This window comes from Raphanus sativus, chromosome 8 (assembly GCF_000801105.2).
Source record: "Raphanus sativus cultivar WK10039 chromosome 8, ASM80110v3, whole genome shotgun sequence".
Lineage (NCBI taxonomy): Eukaryota > Viridiplantae > Streptophyta > Magnoliopsida > Brassicales > Brassicaceae > Raphanus > Raphanus sativus.
Window position 1 is genome coordinate 13,296,059 of NC_079518.1, and position 18,027 is coordinate 13,314,085.

General features: G+C 33.1%; 3 protein-coding genes across 3 annotated transcripts; 1 reads left to right on the plus strand and 2 right to left on the minus strand.

The window, feature by feature from the left end:
• Positions 1–412: 412 nt before the first annotated feature.
• Positions 413–984, minus strand: LOC108821602 (uncharacterized). The gene has a single exon (XM_018594605.2). The coding sequence runs from the start codon at positions 838–840 to the stop codon at positions 502–504; it is 339 nt and encodes a 112-aa protein (XP_018450107.1). The 5' UTR covers positions 841–984; the 3' UTR covers positions 413–501.
• A 4,414-nt stretch (positions 985–5,398) lies between these two features.
• On the plus strand, positions 5,399–6,924 carry LOC108831109 (glucan endo-1,3-beta-glucosidase 11-like). The gene is made up of 4 exons (XM_056992860.1): positions 5,399–5,408; positions 5,456–5,792; positions 5,966–6,677; positions 6,801–6,924. Exons 1-4 carry the CDS (start codon positions 5,399–5,401, stop codon positions 6,873–6,875), a joined length of 1,134 nt encoding a protein of 377 aa, XP_056848840.1. The 3' UTR covers positions 6,876–6,924.
• Positions 6,925–8,167: 1,243 nt separating this feature from the next.
• Positions 8,168–15,929, minus strand: LOC108820040 (potassium channel KAT2-like). Its single transcript, XM_056992053.1, has 11 exons — positions 15,751–15,929; positions 15,434–15,649; positions 15,200–15,355; positions 15,038–15,087; positions 14,284–14,291; positions 9,876–10,193; positions 9,403–9,642; positions 9,218–9,316; positions 9,093–9,125; positions 8,820–9,005; positions 8,168–8,728 (listed from the first exon to the last, which is right to left on the minus strand). Exons 1-11 carry the CDS (start codon positions 15,927–15,929, stop codon positions 8,168–8,170), a joined length of 2,046 nt encoding a protein of 681 aa, XP_056848033.1.
• Between the last annotated feature and the right edge of the window lie 2,098 nt (positions 15,930–18,027).

An 18,027-nucleotide genomic window follows, 5' to 3' on the forward strand; every position in this document is an offset into this window, starting at 1 on the left:
AATTCATTGTAGAAAATAAATCAAAAATTAAGTAATGGATTAATGAACTAATCCAAACACTTTCAAACTGGATTTGATATCGGTGAAACTCAATGACAAACCAAACTGTGCTTGAGGCTCTAGACTAGTGTTCAAAGCCGGTCTAAGTTAGCTGAATGAGACATCCCACCTTGGTCTCCACATTTTAAGCATCTAATAAATACGAATCATCGGTCTTGCTGGTGTTGTAACATGTTTTTGAATTTGCTATTTTTCTTTGCAGCCGTTTGTGGACACAAAAGCTCCAGAAGATCTGAGAAAAGAAACGTTGAATTATTCTTCCAAACGGGCTAATAAAAACGTTAAAAATTGTATGATTCTTAACATGGTATAATGATGATCATTTCTCTCATATTTTAGATTGAAGTGAAGATTCTTGAAATTTTATTTGATTAACTATATTATAACATACATTATTTACACATTTACAATCCGGAATCACCCTTTCTAAAACACATCTCTTTAACTAGACCGAGAAAAAATCCGGTAAACCGGTCTGAGGCAATCAACCGCATGCTTAGCCTTCAGACAGAATCTCTGAAACCAGTTCGTGTCCGGAGCTGATACGATCATAGAAGACTGAAGATACATCGAAGCTGCTCTTTTCACTAGCTCGTTTCTAATGGCAATGTTTGAAGAATCCATTTCCGACAAGAGAATCCCGTCTTGCGAAGGAACAGAGTGACTAAAGAATGAACCAAAGCCATCGGAACTCGAGATCACATCTTTCAAGCTCGTGTATCGGAGATTGTTGTGCTCATTGTCGTCCGAGATAAAGAGGAAGGGTGGTTTTTGTAACATTTGGAAACCTTGTCTCCATATTCGTGCTAAGATTTAAATGTTGGGGAGGTTAATGAGTTTAAATATCTTCACCTGTTCTAGTCGACCGGTGATGCCTTTTATCTCGCCAGAATTATCGGAAAGGCCCTAAATTTTGTGGACTTTCCACCTTTAGATCGTATATCAAGGAAACTAGGGTGGAAACTCAAGTCTCAAAGTACACATCGTCTGATTGTAACTAGTAGTTTTATCTTTAGTTTCTCTTCTATTTATAACCATATAAATTACAAATAATGCATTAAGCAATTTTCAAAGCTAATGCTAAAATAATTAAAAAATAGTTGTAGAACCCTTTTTAAAAGCAAAATAATTACTGTAGAAATATCTTTTTTTTTATTTCTCTTATTTAATTTTTTAGCTACATTGTATATAACTACATCAAATTTTTTTTATAGATTAAATTCTACAGCAAAATTTATATAGTTACAGTTTAACTAATCGTTCCTAGTGTTGATTGTTTAAAATAGTTTTTAGTTATTAAAAATTGATGTTTTATTTTCAAATTTTGGTTTTATTTTTAAGCTTCTGTTTTATTATTTTACTTTTTTAATTTAAAGTTTTTAAATTTGATTTCGGAAACTGAATTTTGTAACCATCTAAATTACCGATTAGGATATCCAAATTAAAGAGATATAATTCTATTTTTTTATCAATATTTATAACTATGCAGAGTTTTTTAGATAAATATTACTTAGAAAATTATTAGTCAATAAAAAAATCCAATACTCTCATAGACCAGTGCAACTAATACTTCTTTAATTTGTTTAGTTGTTTTTCATTATCCGTGTAACATATTTATTAATAAAAATTATATAAACAAAACTAATATTTTTACAAATAATATTATTATTATTAAATAAACATAAATTATGTTTACATATAAATTTTAATAAAATCATATAAAATATAAGTTAAAATTAATAAAATATAAGTTTAAGTAAAATATTATTTTTTAAATGTGAGATTTTGTATTAACAATTGTTTTTAGAAAATTATAATTGATTATGGTGAAAATTTTGGTCATAATATTAACAAATATTGGTATATAATTAATTTTATAATATCTTTAATAACTATTAATGCAGTTTATTTAGTTAAAAACTAATGTGATATTTTATATTATATATAGTAAAAAATGTAAAAAAAATATGTTGTTACAAAATTTCTTAGGCCATCTAAACATATTAGACCAGCATTAGATAGGTAGTATTCGGCGACGAGATAGAGAAATAAAAATACATCGATATCAATGTCTAAAATTTTTAAGAATCTGATAAAAAAGTTGGAAATGCAATGGGAAAATAATTGATTTTCCTAAAAAAATATAAAAATCTAATCTCATTCTGGACTGGATGTATCATGTAAAATGATTTTTGAAAAAAAAAATAACTATTTTAAAAACCACAAACAAACATCATCTAAGGTAAAGGCAAATCCAAAAGTTACATTCACATCGATATGGGGCCTTGATTCCTATATTCTTGTTTGACCAATTATACTTGATAGTAAATTTTGTCCCTTAATTTGTAGCACATTTTAGGAATAGAGTTTATTAATCCATAGTTTTAGTAGTTCTAATAGTTGAAAAAAAACTCCTAATAAATTTATAAAAATGAAGAAAAACTCATACGCAATTAAGTTAATGTAATAAATTATCGTTATATAAAAAGAGTCCATGTGTTCTCTTCTCACAACTCAATATATAGAAAACTAAGAAGAGTCCATGTGTTCTCTTCTCACAACTCAATATATAGAAAACTAAGAGTTTTCCTACAAATGCATAAATAATAGTTTAAATAGAGAATTTTTTTAATTTTTAAATAAACTTTATTTTACATTAGATATTATTATTGAAATATTTGAACTTTAACAGTTTGAACATAATAATAATCACAGTTGTATTTTGTGTCTTTATTTTGACATGATTAAACTATTTCATTTTGATTTTATTTAATTTTAAATAGTTAAAATGAAATTTTATAAAAATAAAAATAATTAGTGTTTCTTTGGTTTTGCTTTATCAAAAAATTATTTGATTAGCGTTGATTTAGTTATATATTTGTTGATGTACTCTTATAATTAATTTGGTAAAATTTATATATTTATATAAAATATGATATATAAATTGATGTAAAAGTTAATAGTTGTTACCATATTTAAAATATTACAAAAACATAAATTTTATAATGAAAAGTATAAATGTTACAATTAAATTGATGTCATGTCATATATTTCAAAAGTTATGTCATATTATTTTGTTGAGAATAAATACGGTGATGAGACATGTAAACATTAGTATATAAATAACTTTTAAATGATAGGTGGTTTGTTAGTCCTATGAGATAGACAGAGGTGATTAGTTTTTGTTCTAAAATTATAGTGTATGAGTGGCGGAGCCACATGAGAAGGAGGGGGAGGGGGGGGGGGGGGTGGTGTCAACCGACCCCATAATTATTTTTATTTTTTGTTGTTTAGATGAAAACTTTTTAAAGTAAAATGAAAATTTTGGTTAATTTATGTACAACTGACTTCTTTAAAATTTGAATATTTACACTATAAATCTCCCAGTGTTACGATTCGACTACACCACATCACCGTTAACAATAACAAAAATTTTTACATATAATTTATATCTATAGTTTTTTGTTACTTTGTTGCCTTTTAATTTTATTCTTGTTCTACAAAAGTACACTACTTTTGTAATCTATGTCGATGAGTTTGTCATAAAGTATCTCAACAAATTTGTTTCTTTGATATTGGTTTAAGATCAAACTTAATTGCCACCGAAAAACAACAAATGGTCCAAAGTAATTGGTAGCACAACTTGTAGAATACATGTAACCAAAACACACAAATTGTCTTTCCCTACATGTGCATGCAAATTCATTGTCATAAACAGGGGCGAATCTACGGCAAGAAGAGGTGTGGGCATGTATCCCACCATAATTTTTATTTTATTAATAAGTAGTGTTTTTGATCAAAAAAAAGATTAATAAGTAGTGTTAAAATTTATGGAAATATCTTTAAATTAAATATTAGCATAAGAAAATATTTAAATGCCTTATATTAAAACGAATCTGGATCCGCCCGACTAAAATATATCTGCATAATTTTATGGGCAATTTTTTCGGATAGCTTTCTTTAAGTTTTTCATTTTTGTCATCAAAAGATTTTGAAACAGAAAAATATCAAAAAGTTTCATTACAGAATTTAAAATCATTTTACCCATTGCTTTATAGATATATAAATAATAAAATAATAGTAAATAAGAAAATTTTATAATTATTAGAGTTTCGAGTTATTTTTTCTCAAATTTGAAATTTTATATTTTCGAATTTTTATTTCAACTTAAAAAATCAAATGTTTTTTCTTTATTTTCAGATTTTCTTTTTAAAATTCGCTATTTGAAACTATTTTAAAAATTTATATTTTAAAAATTTTAAATTATTAGAAAAAACTAAACCCCCGCCTCTAAAACCCTACCCTTTAACTCTAAACTTTAAATCTAGATTAGTTAATCACATAAGTATAAATGTATATTTATTCTTTAATGAAATATCTTTTCTTCTCTAAAAACTCTTTTTGTGAAATAAATTAAAATAACGATCTTAGAAAATTTCTGTAAACTTAAAAATCAAAATTTACATGTGTATAAATATTTCAAAACGACAAAACCTAATATGTATATTTTACAAGAGATCCTACCTTCTGGTTTATAGAAAGCCCTCACTGGATAAAAAGGCATAAGTGTGAAAAGTAATATAGGGAAGGCAAAGCAAACAGCTAATAACATTAAAAAAATCAAAACCTTCAAAAACCTTTTTTACTTTAACAAAATAAAGGAAAAAAACTCAGAGAAAAAAAAAGCAAACAAGCAAAGAAAAGTATTCTTCAACTTGCCTGGCTTCTTGTGTAGTCTATATATATATTCCTGAAACACTTTCTTAAAACCCAAAAGCTTCACAATCTCTCTCTCCTCGACATGACATCAAGAACACTCACGAGACTTCCTAATCTCATTAATGTTTTTCTACTGTTTTCTCTAATTTCTTCAGGTGATTTTTTTTCGTCGTTATATTATATTTTTCTATGAGATATTAAAATTTCTCAACTTATGCCGTATGTTGCGCGTAAGAAAATAGCAACGTCGTCTAAGATTTTTAATTATAACGTTTTTTATTAATTTGTCACATATATATATATTATTTTTTTTGTCAACTAGTTTGTCATATTTAGGTCGTATGTTATTGATAATAAGTTAATAAACTTTAGAGCACTTTTCAAAAACGAAAAAAAAAACTTTTGTCTGAATCATGCTTGTAACCGGATCTAAAATTCTCATTTCGGGTTGAAATAATATATTTAAAAAAAATATATCTGGGGCAAGAGCATTTCAACAATAAAAAATGTAACATTGAAAAAGTAAGAGAGAAATGAGAAAAAAATTAATAAAAATTCATGAAAACATTATGAAAAAAGTTTTCAGGCATTATGTGATTAGTAATTATTTTTGAAACCTATGGATTTTGGCAATATTTTCCGAACATACCGATTCATTCATTGAAAATCAATGCAGGGTATATACTACGAAGTGTTACGTCTCTTGGCATCAATTACGGACAAGTTGGTGACAATTTGCCTTCACCTGATAAAGTTATTAACCTCTTGAGATCTCTAAGGATCAACAAAACAAGAATATACGACACAAATCCTCAAATTCTTAGTTCCTTTGCAAATTCAAACATAGAGATCATCGTCACCATCGAAAATCAGGTCTTAACGTTGTTACAAGATCCTCAACAAGCTCTTCAGTGGGTGAATTCTCACATCAAACCCTATATACCGGCCACAAGTATCACCGGAATCATGGTCGGAAACGAGCTTTTCACCGACGATGACTCTAGTTTAATCGGGTATTTAATAATCATTGTCTTAATCTAATTAGATACATTCAGATTTAACCTATAAACATACCATTTTAACCAAAGATGAAGTATGAATCCGGCTGTTTACAGTATTGTATTATAGTCTTTATACAATAATACTATTTTAATTTTGTTTTACTTTTTTTTCTGTTTCGTCACAGATACATGATGCCAGCAATGATCAACATCCACAAAGCCTTGTTCCAGTTAGGTTTAGACAGATACATTCAAGTCTCGTCTCCAAGCTCTCTCGCCGTCCTAGCCGAATCTTATCCTCCATCAGCCGGAAGTTTCAAGCCGGAGGTTACCTCCGTGATGCAACAATTTCTACAATTCTTGCAAGCCACGCGATCTCCTTTTTGGATCAATGCTTACCCTTATTTTGCCTACAAAGACAACCCTAACACAATCCCTATCGACTATGTTCTATTCAACCGTAACGTCGGCATGAACGATCCCAGCACAGGTCTGCATTACGACAACATGATGTATGCTCAAGTTGATGCGGTTGCATTCGCTGCTGCGAAACTAGGGTACCGTAACATAGAAGTTAGGGTTGCAGAAACAGGGTGGCCATCCAAAGGAGATGCTGGAGAGATTGGAGCGTCTCCTTTGAATGCTGCCACGTATATAAAGAATCTTATGATGAGACAGTTAGCCGGAGAAGGGACTCCGGCAAGACGGAGTTCCAGGCTAGAGGTTTATATATTCGCATTGTTCAATGAGGATATGAAACCTGGTCCTATTTCGGAGAAGAATTATGGAATATTTCAACCAGATGGATCATTGGCTTACGATTTGGGACTCTCCACGATGTCTACTACTACAACTGCGACTTCAAAATCTGTCACCTATTCATCTTCTGCCACTAAGGTACAAAACAATTAGTATGGTTTTGTTTTCTAAATCCAAAAAGATTGTGAGGTTAAAGTGAGAATAGATGATTCTGAAAGCACTATATGTGTAATAATAAATTTTATTTTGTTTTTTTAACAGGCAAAGTCAACCTTGAAGTATTGGACAATTTTGATATTGGCGATGATTGAAATTGTAAAGTCGAGACTGTTTTAGAGGGAAAGTTATCGAGAATATATAATAAGGCGATTGGTTAGGATAGTTATGCAAAAATATTAATTATCTAAGATGTAATTTCATATTAACATTTATACTTTTGTAAAAAAGAAAATATATATAGATATACTTTTGTTGTTCTCGTTAACTTGTAAATTAGACATATGGATATCGATAAAATAATAGTCAATAAACAAAAACAGTTTATTGTTCAAGAAAGAAAAACTTATATTGGCGTCTAGTCGCACATGAAAGCTTTGTGTTACTTCGATCTTAGACCATTTCTAACCTCTACTATTTTCGTCTCTATATTTGCTTGTAAAATATAAAAATTCTATTATAGGAGTATATTTACTCTAATGTATGTTTCGTTTCTATAGTAAAATTCCTCTATTTATAGAAAAGTTACAGATAATTACTATTATCATTTTAAATATAAAAGTAAAAATATGATTTTTCTATATTTTCTTCTAAAACAAAAAAAATTAGATTATAAAAACATAGATTAAATCAAATTCATCTCTATATTAGAGAATTTTTTTTTTTTTTTTTTTTTTTATTTTAAAGAAAAATATATAGCTGTATATTAATTGGAGATGCTCTTACGCATAAAAATATAATCAACAAACTCTTGCGACTCAGCTAAATCACCTAGCTAATTAATTCATTTATATACAATTAGATATTTAATCCTTAAATTTAATACATAACCCAGAATCTGTTTCTGTCCTTATTGTGGGTATTCTTGATTCGAAGATGATGATTTTGAGATGAGGAAGACAAACGTGAGGAGGAGAGAGACGATGAAGCTTGTGAGAAGTTTCTGTTGCGTCAAATTATGTTCCTATTGAGAAAGAGAGATAGAGAGAGTAGAGATCAAAAACAATAGGATGTGAGCGCAAAGTAAATATAATAGATCTCGATATAGAACTATTATTTTTCTTTTACGTTGGTGTCTAGATTATTCGTTTTGGTTGTTTTACATTTAGATTGCAAATTCAAGGGTTCCTAGAGATAAAACATAATTTTGAAAATTAGTCAAAGGATAGGTACATGTTCTGATTGGATTAATAGAGTGGGGCTCATAGTTGGGCTTATGGAAATGGTAAATAATAAAAGTCACATCAAGACTCTTTACCTTCGTACTCATTGGTAGTAAAAAAACAAATGTTCACCATCTCTAATGTCATCTACACCATCTATTTCAACGTTGTCCGCATTGGTGACCATTGCGAAGCTGTGTTTTCCAAATTTCTCACCTGCATAATTACACATTTAATATGATAAATTCCTTATGGAGAAGTCTTTGTGTTTCTTATTGATTCTTTACTTTGCAAATTCTTGGTTTGTCTTAATTTCTTGAAACTTCGCATTAAGAAGTAAATTATCTTACCTGCAAGTCTTAGAAGCTCGACTTTGGAAGCAGGTAAGATTATCAGCTTCGGCAAAACTTTTCCTTGTGACTTCAAGTGGATGGTAACTCTCTTTTCTTCCGGCGTTGCTGGTTCTTGTTTACTAGGTTTGAATCTGCAATGTGGATACGTTGAGGCAAGATATGCATTAGAGAAAATTCTCTCATCAATATCTTTGTTTGGTTTATCTTCTTCCTCTATCTCTATCCTATGTTCTTGACCTCTTCTCGTTTCACTAGGACCATCTTTTCTTAAATCCATCCATTTGGTTAACTCCAAATCAATGTTTTCTGAGTCGTCCAGTTGTAAGTATTTGAGTCCTTTTCCTTGATCACTTTCATTTCTTTCACCTCTCTTTAGACCACCACCAAGCCTCTCCCGGAGGAAGTCTGGTTGGTTCTTTGCAACATCAATTGCTATTGACTGTTGCCCTCTATGTTTCTGAAAATTTCATTATATAAAAACGAGTTGATATTTTGTGAAAACACCTTACGTAAACTAAACTTCCATTAATAGCATCTTGCTTACTTACCATAAAGAGGTTGTTCATTATGATACGTCCATCTTCAATATGAGCTCTCATAGCCCTCATGAGAGATTTTTTGTGTACCCGTAGTATTTGAGATAGTTCTGTTGTCCTAACAGTGAAAGGCTGTGGTGTATAGCATAAAACACCAATCTCTCCAAATGCATCTCCAGCAACTGCTTTCCCTTGAATCTGATGAATGTGATGATGATCATGTTCATTACAACTTATTTTTCCGTTTTCTTGTTTATCTAGTAGTTAAATATTTTGTCCGCATACCTGATTTTCACCGTCAATGTAAGCAGTAAGATCCTGTACAATAACCACCAGAGAGGGTAAAAATGTTAAAGAGTGTAACTTCAACCTTCCTATGACGTTATTGATTTGCAATCTAAGTCACTCACCACTTCCCCTGAGACAAGAATGTAAAGATCAGTATGAGATTCGTGCTGTGCAATTACATCTTCTCTGGGTGGGAAGTACTGAGCATCGATATCTGAAACCTTTTTTGGAACAATATAACATGACTCATTAGAGAAAAGAAATGAACAAGAAAGAGTTTACAAATGAGTATATTTTTTTATTGTACCAACTGAAAGAGGAAGTTATGAGAAACTCCTTGAAAGAGGTAAACGTTCTGAGCAATATGGAGGTAGAGATAGTTTGCAATACTTGACCGAGTCGGTTTGCGCAAACCATTCAACGTCTCTTGTTGTTTGAGACCTTCTGTTTTGAACTCTAAGATGATGTGTGATAACATCTGGTCATGTATGTTTGGTGGGAGTTGGTTTCTTGATGCAAACTCTGAAACAGATCTAACAGTATCTCTCTGTTGAATTGAAAATAATCAGATTTTCTTACTTAGTTTAACAGAACAGATGACATGAGGGTTGGTCCTGAAACATTGGCTTAGGGCCTCTCAAAATTTAAGAGAATATATGTAAAACATAGAACTCCCAAATTGTTAAAACATAAAATTTTATTAATCCAATATTTACTAAATTGTTTATACCTTCAAAATCTCAGGCCCGGTCATGAGTCAAGAAAGTAAAGTGAACTTACAAAGGTTTTGGTGTGGCTAGACCAGTGAACGATAAGGTTGGTCATATTTCCAATCAGGTAAGATGTGAAAACGAGGTTGAAGAGCATGTACAAGACACTGAACAACATCTCTCTTGGATTCTCAGCATGTAACTCTCCATATCCTGTTGTTGTTAATGTCGTAACGGACCAGTAAAGAGAAGTCACATATCTACTCCATATGCTTGCTTCCTTTAAATTTGGGTACACAGCTCCAATCCATCTTTTCCTTGGATTAGGATATAGATCTGCAATGAGGTAGTTCAAGCATCCAGCATAATGCACCGTAAACAAAGTGACCTGATATAGAAAACCATACGTGGTAAGTTAAAAGAAATATAGTTTCCTCTGCTTTTAGGACTTACCAAAATGAGTTTTGTGTAGATTAAGAACTCAATAACACAAACGCAGGAACTCAACTCTTATTAATAACTTCTTAAGGAAACTCCACAAAACCTTAAGCTTCAAACACACACACCTATGATTAGGTCATCTCATGACCTCTTCTTTTATACTACTCGTAAGTCTCCTAAACTCATTAGGAGTTACCTAATTATCCTAAACTCATTAGGATTTATCTATAACATATAAGTTTCCTATAACACTTTAGATAAACATAACACAAATAGGAAACTTATGCCTCAAGCTATCTTCAAGCTTATCCAACATTCTCCCTCTTAAGCTTGAAACCATCTTGTGACAACTCTTGCATTCCAATGTAGTCTCTCATTTCTCTGAACTTTACTCTTCCCAATGCCTTAGTGAGAATATCCGCCTTCTGCTCAGTGCCCGGTACATGCTCGACTTCTATGATCTCTCTTTCAACACATTCTCTTATAAAGTGATACCTAGAGTGGATGTGTTTACTTCTTCCATGAAAGACTGGATTTTTAGTCAAGGCAATGGCAGACTGATTATCAATCTTGATCAAGATCTTCTCTCTCGCCTGACCCGTAACCTCACTCAACAAATCTCTCAACCATATCGCCTGTCTCGCGGCCTCCGTTCCTGCCATGAATTCGGCTTCACAGCTTGATAGTGCGACGGTGTCTTGCTTCTGCGAAGTCCAAGTGATAGGACTCTTTCCTAGATAGAAGATGTGTCCCGTTGTACTTCTCCCGTCGTCTGGATCAACATTAAAGCTACTGTCGCTATACCCGACTAATCTCGGCATCTTCATGCTTCTCTCGAAGACCAGACCATAATCTGTGCTTCCTTTAAGATATCGCAGGCACTGCTTCAAGGCTACGCCGTGTGACTCTCTCGGACTATGCATGTAGCGACTCAATACTCCCACTGAGAACGACAGATCAGGCCTCGTGTGCAACAGATATCTTAGACATCCAATACTCCTCCTATACTCTGTTGCGTCTATCTCCCTCTCTTCCTCTGCTTTCGTTAAGACGAGACCAAACTCCATAGGAGCTAGAACCGGGTTACACTTTGACAATCCTGCATTCTCTACAATCCTCTTGGCATAGCGACTTTGGTTAAGCGTTATCCCTCCATCATACTGAACAACTTCCATTCCCAAATAGTATGTCAACAAGCCGAGATCACTCATATCAAACTTGCTTGACATACGCTTTTTAAACTCATTAATAAACTTCTTACTGGTTCCTGTCACAAGCAAGTCATCAACGTAGACTGCAACCACAAGAAGCTCTCCTTCTATACTCTTTCGATAGACGGAAGGTTCTTTTGTACACTTGCTGAATTCAAGCTCCATAAGAATCTGATTAAGCTTATTATTCCAAGCTCTAGGAGCTTGTCTCAGACCGTACAAAGCTTTGTTCAACTTGTAAACCTTCTTCTCGCAGCCTTTTCTTTCAAAACCCTCAGGTTGACTCACGTACACGACCTCCTTAAGCTCGCCGTGCAAGAATGCAGTCTTCACATCAAGGTGATGTATTTCCCATCCGTTAGCTGCAGCCAAATTGATTAGTAACCTTATTGTTTCTAGTCTTGCAACTGGAGCAAAAACTTCTTCGAAATCAACTCCATACTGTTGTACGTAACCCTTGGCAACTAATCTTGCTTTAAACTTGTTAATGCTTCCGTCGGCGTTACGTTTGAGTTTAAACACCCACTTCAGACCTATTGGTTTGACGCCAAACGGTAGATCAACTAAATCCCATGTTCTGTTTTTCTCGATCGACTCTATCTCGTCCTCACATGCTCTTGTCCATTCTTTTGATCCTCTTGCCTCTGCAAAGTTCCTTGGCTCATCATTCAAAAGGAGTAATACTTCATCTCCAAGCTCCTCTGATAGCAAGACATAATCGTCTAGATACTTAGGTAGTATACTTTGTCTCTCTGATCTTCTTAGCGGCACAGCTTCTCCTTCATTACCAATCTCCTCACCACTACTTGTTTTCTCATTAGACACATACGGACTCACTTCTCCTGCATCCTCTGTATTTGTAGTTGTCTTGGAAGGAGTTTCATATTTACCATAGACATCAAACTCGCTGCCTGTGATAATGAAACCTTCATTACTTTCTTTCTCTCCTTCCGTTTTACTCCAATTCCAGCTCTTCTCTTCGTCAAAAATAACGTCTCGGCTCACAACAATTCTTCGCGTGTCTGGATCATAAAGTCGGTATGCTTTTGATCCAGGTTCTGTACCAAGGTGTACTAGCATACGAGCTCGATCGTCAAGTTTCTTCAAGTGTGTTCCCTCTATCTTTGCGTATCCCACACATCCAAACACTCGAACATGGCTTATATTCGGTTTCTTGTTTCGTAGCATCTCGTATGGTGTCTTATCTCCCAAGGCTCTTGTAGCCACTCGGTTAATGAGATATGTGGCGTGCCTTATAGTTTCTGCCCATAGATAGTTAGGTAGCGACATGTGCTTCAGCAAGCTTCTCGTCATCTCCATGAGAGTTCTGTTTCTGCGCTCAACCACGCCATTCTGTTGAGGTGTATAAGGCGCTGTAAGATGTCGCCTTATCCCTGCACCTTCACAGTAGCTATCAAACTCATGACTCACAAACTCTCCTCCTCTGTCAGTTCGTAAGGTTTGAATCTTCTCACCAGTCTCCTTTTCAATTACTGTTCTTAACCTTTTGAACTTAGTAAAGGCCTCGCCCTTCTCTTTGAGCAATATTGCCCACATATACCTTGTATAATCATCAATGATCACAAATATGTAACGATTTCCAGCTTGTGTCATCGGCGTTATAGGACCACAAAGGTCTCCATGAAGTAACTCTAGTGGTTTTGTTGCTCTAAACGTAGTGGCTTTTGGGAATGTTCTTCTTGCTTGCTTGCCAAGTGCACAAGATCCACACACTTTCTTCTCAATAACACAAGCCTTAGGAATACCTTTTACAAGTTCCTTCTCTATCATGTTTCGTATTGTCTCCGTGTTTATGTGTCCCAATCTCTCATGCCATCTGCTTGTCTCGTTTTCTGTCTTTGATAAGAAACAGTCTCCTCCTTTGATTCCCATACGTACTTTATACAACCTGTTTCTTGATCTTTTGGTTGCAACTAGAAGTTTCCCTGTTTGGTCGTGCATTGTCAATGATTCTCCTCTTAACCTTATATCACAACCAGCCTCTGTTGCTTGCCCCAAAGAGATGATGTTACTTTTTAACTCCGGTATAAAGTAAACATCCGTCATCTTTCTTGCGTCTCCGTTCATGTCAGTGAATGAGATTGTGCCTTTTCCCTTGATATCTATTAAAGAATCATCTCCAAAGCGTACTTTTCCTGAGATTGTGTCATCAAGCCTAGAAAAGTACCTTATATCCCCTGTCATATGATTCGATGCTCCATTATCAAGATACCAAGTGTTTTCTCCTCTCTTATCTGCTATGTATTTCTCTGGTAGCACCTTCTTTTCGTTTAAGAACACAATCTCATGCATTAAGAGCTCCTCGGCTTCTTGTGTATCTGTCCCCTCTGTTTCTACTGTCTCTTGTAACTTCAATAATAGCTCTGGACATTGTGCCACAAAGTGACCAACCTTATCACAACGGAAGCAAGTTATATGTGACGCATCTCTGCTCTCATCTCTTCCTGCATTATAATTTCTCCCTCCATTATAACGGCCACGACCTCTTGCTCTGTAAAAGGATCGTCCACGACCTCTGCCTCTATAGGTGTTGTTATAGTCACGATTTCCTCCCTCAGAGTAGCTGCGAGTAGATTGATCACCTTGAGGTCTCGATGGTTGGCTTGTTTGCCCTTCATTATTTGTCCACAGAAGCTTTCCTTTATCCTCATCTTCTTGACTTTCAACCCGGAGTCTTCCTTCATATACCTTTAACCTCCCCAGTATGTCCTCAAAACTTGTTGTCTTGAGGTCTAGGACTTGTTCTAGAGTTGCCACAATTTGTATATACTTCTTACTAGGAAGACTCATGAGAAACTTCTTAACAAGCTTCACTTCTTCGATCACTACTCCTAGTGAAGCTGATTGTGAAGCCAACTCAGATAATTTTCCTCCAAAGTCATCGATGCTATCTGTTTCTTTCATTCTCAACCTATCAAACTCCATCATCAATGTTTGAAGTCTTGCTTCTTTCACTCGTTCTGCGCCGATATGACGAGTCTTAATAGCCTCCCATATTTTCTTCGCCGACTCAAGTTCTCCAACCTGCAACGCAAGGCTCTCAGGGATAGACTGCAGTAATAGCGCAAACGCCAAGTTATTCTTTTTGTCCTTAACTTCATCCGTTGACTCAATTGCTTCCCACGCCTCATGAACCTTGAGAGCTGCCTTCATCTTCATAGCCCACACGGTATAATTTGTAGCATTGAGCATAGGACACTGTATAGACGGCCCTCCGCCATCTTTTGTTTTCTCAGTAGTTGGTATAATATCCATGGCTCTGATACCACAATGTAGATTAAGAACTCAATAACACAAACGCAGGAACTCAACTCTTATTAATAACTTCTTAAGGAAACTCCACAAAACCTTAAGCTTCAAACACACACACCTATGATTAGGTCATCTCATGACCTCTTCTTTTATACTACTCGTAAGTCTCCTAAACTCATTAGGAGTTACCTAATTATCCTAAACTCATTAGGATTTATCTATAACATATAAGTTTCCTATAACACTTTAGATAAACATAACACAAATAGGAAACTTATGCCTCAAGCTATCTTCAAGCTTATCCAACATTTTGTGCATCGTGTAGAGAAGTAGTTGAAACGGATATCTTTCTCGAGTCTGAAAAAATTAGGAAAGATGAGGGAGAGAGATTAAGATTTATGTAGATTCTTGAAATGGTTACCTCAAAGAAAATTGTTTGCTTTTAATTTAATTAGTTTTGAAAATGAACCTTGTAAACAGCGAGTTCACTCGCCTAAGACGCCGTAGCCTGAGCATGCGAAGAACTCTGAATCCTATTTGGCATCCCTTGTAGTTGAACAGAGGACGCAGAGTCTGAAACGGAGCTGTCGAGAAGACATCAAAGACAAACCAAGTAGAAAGGTACCTGATAGACATACTTATTATGAGAATCTGATTCCTTTTAAAACGCAAAACCATACTAGCTTTTTGTAGTTTTCGTTACCTTATAGCTATTTTCTTAGGATTATCGACTAGAAGATAAGTGTGGCTGTCTAGATAAGCGACAAAGAAGGTAAGAATGATATCAATGGCAAAGAAGCCATTGACAATGTTGTTTACAATGAAAAGCAAATGTTTCTTGTTGGTGATGAAGGCAAACTCAAAAGGAAAAATCCAAGCTGAGTAGATCATAAGAATAACTAGCCACATCTCCCATGCCCTGAATCAAACATTAAGCCACCATTCAAGAATATAAACAAAAGAAAAAAGACAGAACGCGGGAAAATATACAAAAGTAGAGAGTCTAGAAGTAATAAACACCTGAAACGTGGATCAAAAGGAGAGACTATGTGTTTACGAAGCTTGGTTGATTGGTTCATTCTTGCTCCAAGAGATGGCAAGAGATCAGCAGAGAGAAAACTGTCGTGTTTCATCGAGTCCATATTGTATGCTTCGACGCAGAATCTTTCCAAGAAGTTTCTAGTGCAAGAGATTGACATTGTTTGAGGTGCTTCCTCTTCAACAAAGGTGGAGTTATATATATAGTGATGAAACTGAAAGTGCACATAAGAGAAAAGTGGAGAAAATAAAAGACACGAACTGTTTTATAAAATTTAATGGAACAAAAAATAAATGCAGTTCATTCTAAATTAAGTACAACTTTCTTTGGTTACCATTTTTTATTTTGCTTAATGAATTTTTAAGATAACTAGGTCTTTCATCCCCGTATACATATATAAAATTGTATAATCTTTTACTAATACATGTACTACTAATTAAAAGACTATAATAATAAATTATTATTTATATTTTCATTTAGAATTCTTACATATTATAATTTTTTAAAAAAATCTCTGTACGCTCTTAATAAATAAATATTAGAAATCACTCGATAGTATCTCTATAATTGTAAAAAATTTACTTGATTAATATTTAGATTTTGTTATCTGTTTTTTTTAATTTTTAACCTTTTTATTCAAAAATATTTTTCGGATACAACACAATATATATAAAATACCTTTATAATTTAAATATATTTTTAGATTTTGGATAATTTTTATGATCACTAATTTAAATCACTTATCTAATCAAATAATTTTTTTATTTTTTTATTTTTTGAGTTAATTTATATATTTTACTCATTAAAGACATAAACAATATTAACCACTCTTCACCATCATCTGAATCAATTCTAGTCATTTTTGGTCTCTTCTTCTTTTACTTCTTATTCTCATATTCATAGCAAACATGTTTGAAGTCTTTGCATTCAAAATATTTTATTTTTAATGATGTATTTACGAACTTATCTCTTCGTTCTTCTTTGTGAAATCTTTTTGCTTCAAATATGTAGCAAATTGTTTTTGACATTATTTTCATGGAACCTTCGAAGATACAACCTTTTAAAATATTTTAACTATAAAAATATTTGATCCAAATTTTGATACAGCTATCTTTTCAGTTTTTTTTCACAATATTTTTATCTTTTTACTGTTTTCCAGCATAAAAACCTCATTAGAATGTCACATAACTTAGGAATGAAAGGAACCAATGCATTCCTTACTATTCTTATTTTTTTTTATCATTTATAGAATTAATAGAAAAAATTTGTCCTTCGCTAAAATTGATAAAGAATTTTTTTTTTCTTCGTTCCTATAATTTTATTTCTTTATGTTTTTTTTTCTACTCATTCCTAATGTTTCTACAATAGTTACTAGTTAAATATAATCATGATTTCCCTTCATCCATCACCAGACCCTCCAAATTAGATGCTAACATATATAATTTAGTTCTTTTAACACTTGTAGTACTTTTGAATATGTTCTTCAATGTCTTCCATGCCTTTCTAAGTTGCTGCACATTGGAAATTAACTTTAAAATAGGAATTATTAGAACTATAAATCGACGTCTTGGTTTTAGAAATGCAACATGATGCAATATTCTCTTCAGTGTTACATTCATCTCTCAGTTTATGAACTACATAAAGCAATATTAAATTTCTATCGAAAATCCACTCTGATATCAGCTAAAAGTGCATATGAAGTTAAAGTATATCTACAAGAAACGTATATTTCTTTTTGAATTCATTAGAATAAGAAAGTAAATACAACTAATTTGTAAACATGAAGATAAAAACAACTCTCTTACCACTATTTTCTATTGCATGAAATATTTAATATACTAATCATAAGCTAAACTCTCTCTTGGCATATACTTCAATTCTTTGAAATATTTCTATGTCAACAACAATTGCATACTATTGGTTTAAAGCATGGAATGTCAATTTTTTAACCCAAGTTCGAGCTGTGCTCTATGCTTTTTAAGCTACTTATTATTTAAATACAAAATAGCGATCTACCCCGTCTCATTCCCTGCAACACTAGCCACCTTATATCTGTTTTATACACGATTTATTTATTCTTTTTCATTTTTTTCTGTTTATAAAACCAAATTTTAAAGTTATGATAGACATAAGAGATTTACACCAAGTTTTTTGGATCAAACAAAGCAATTTTCAGATATATGGTGATTTTTTCAACAATTTGGACCATTCGAGAAAAGTTTGGATCAACGGCAGTGGCGGATCCAGACCAACTATTT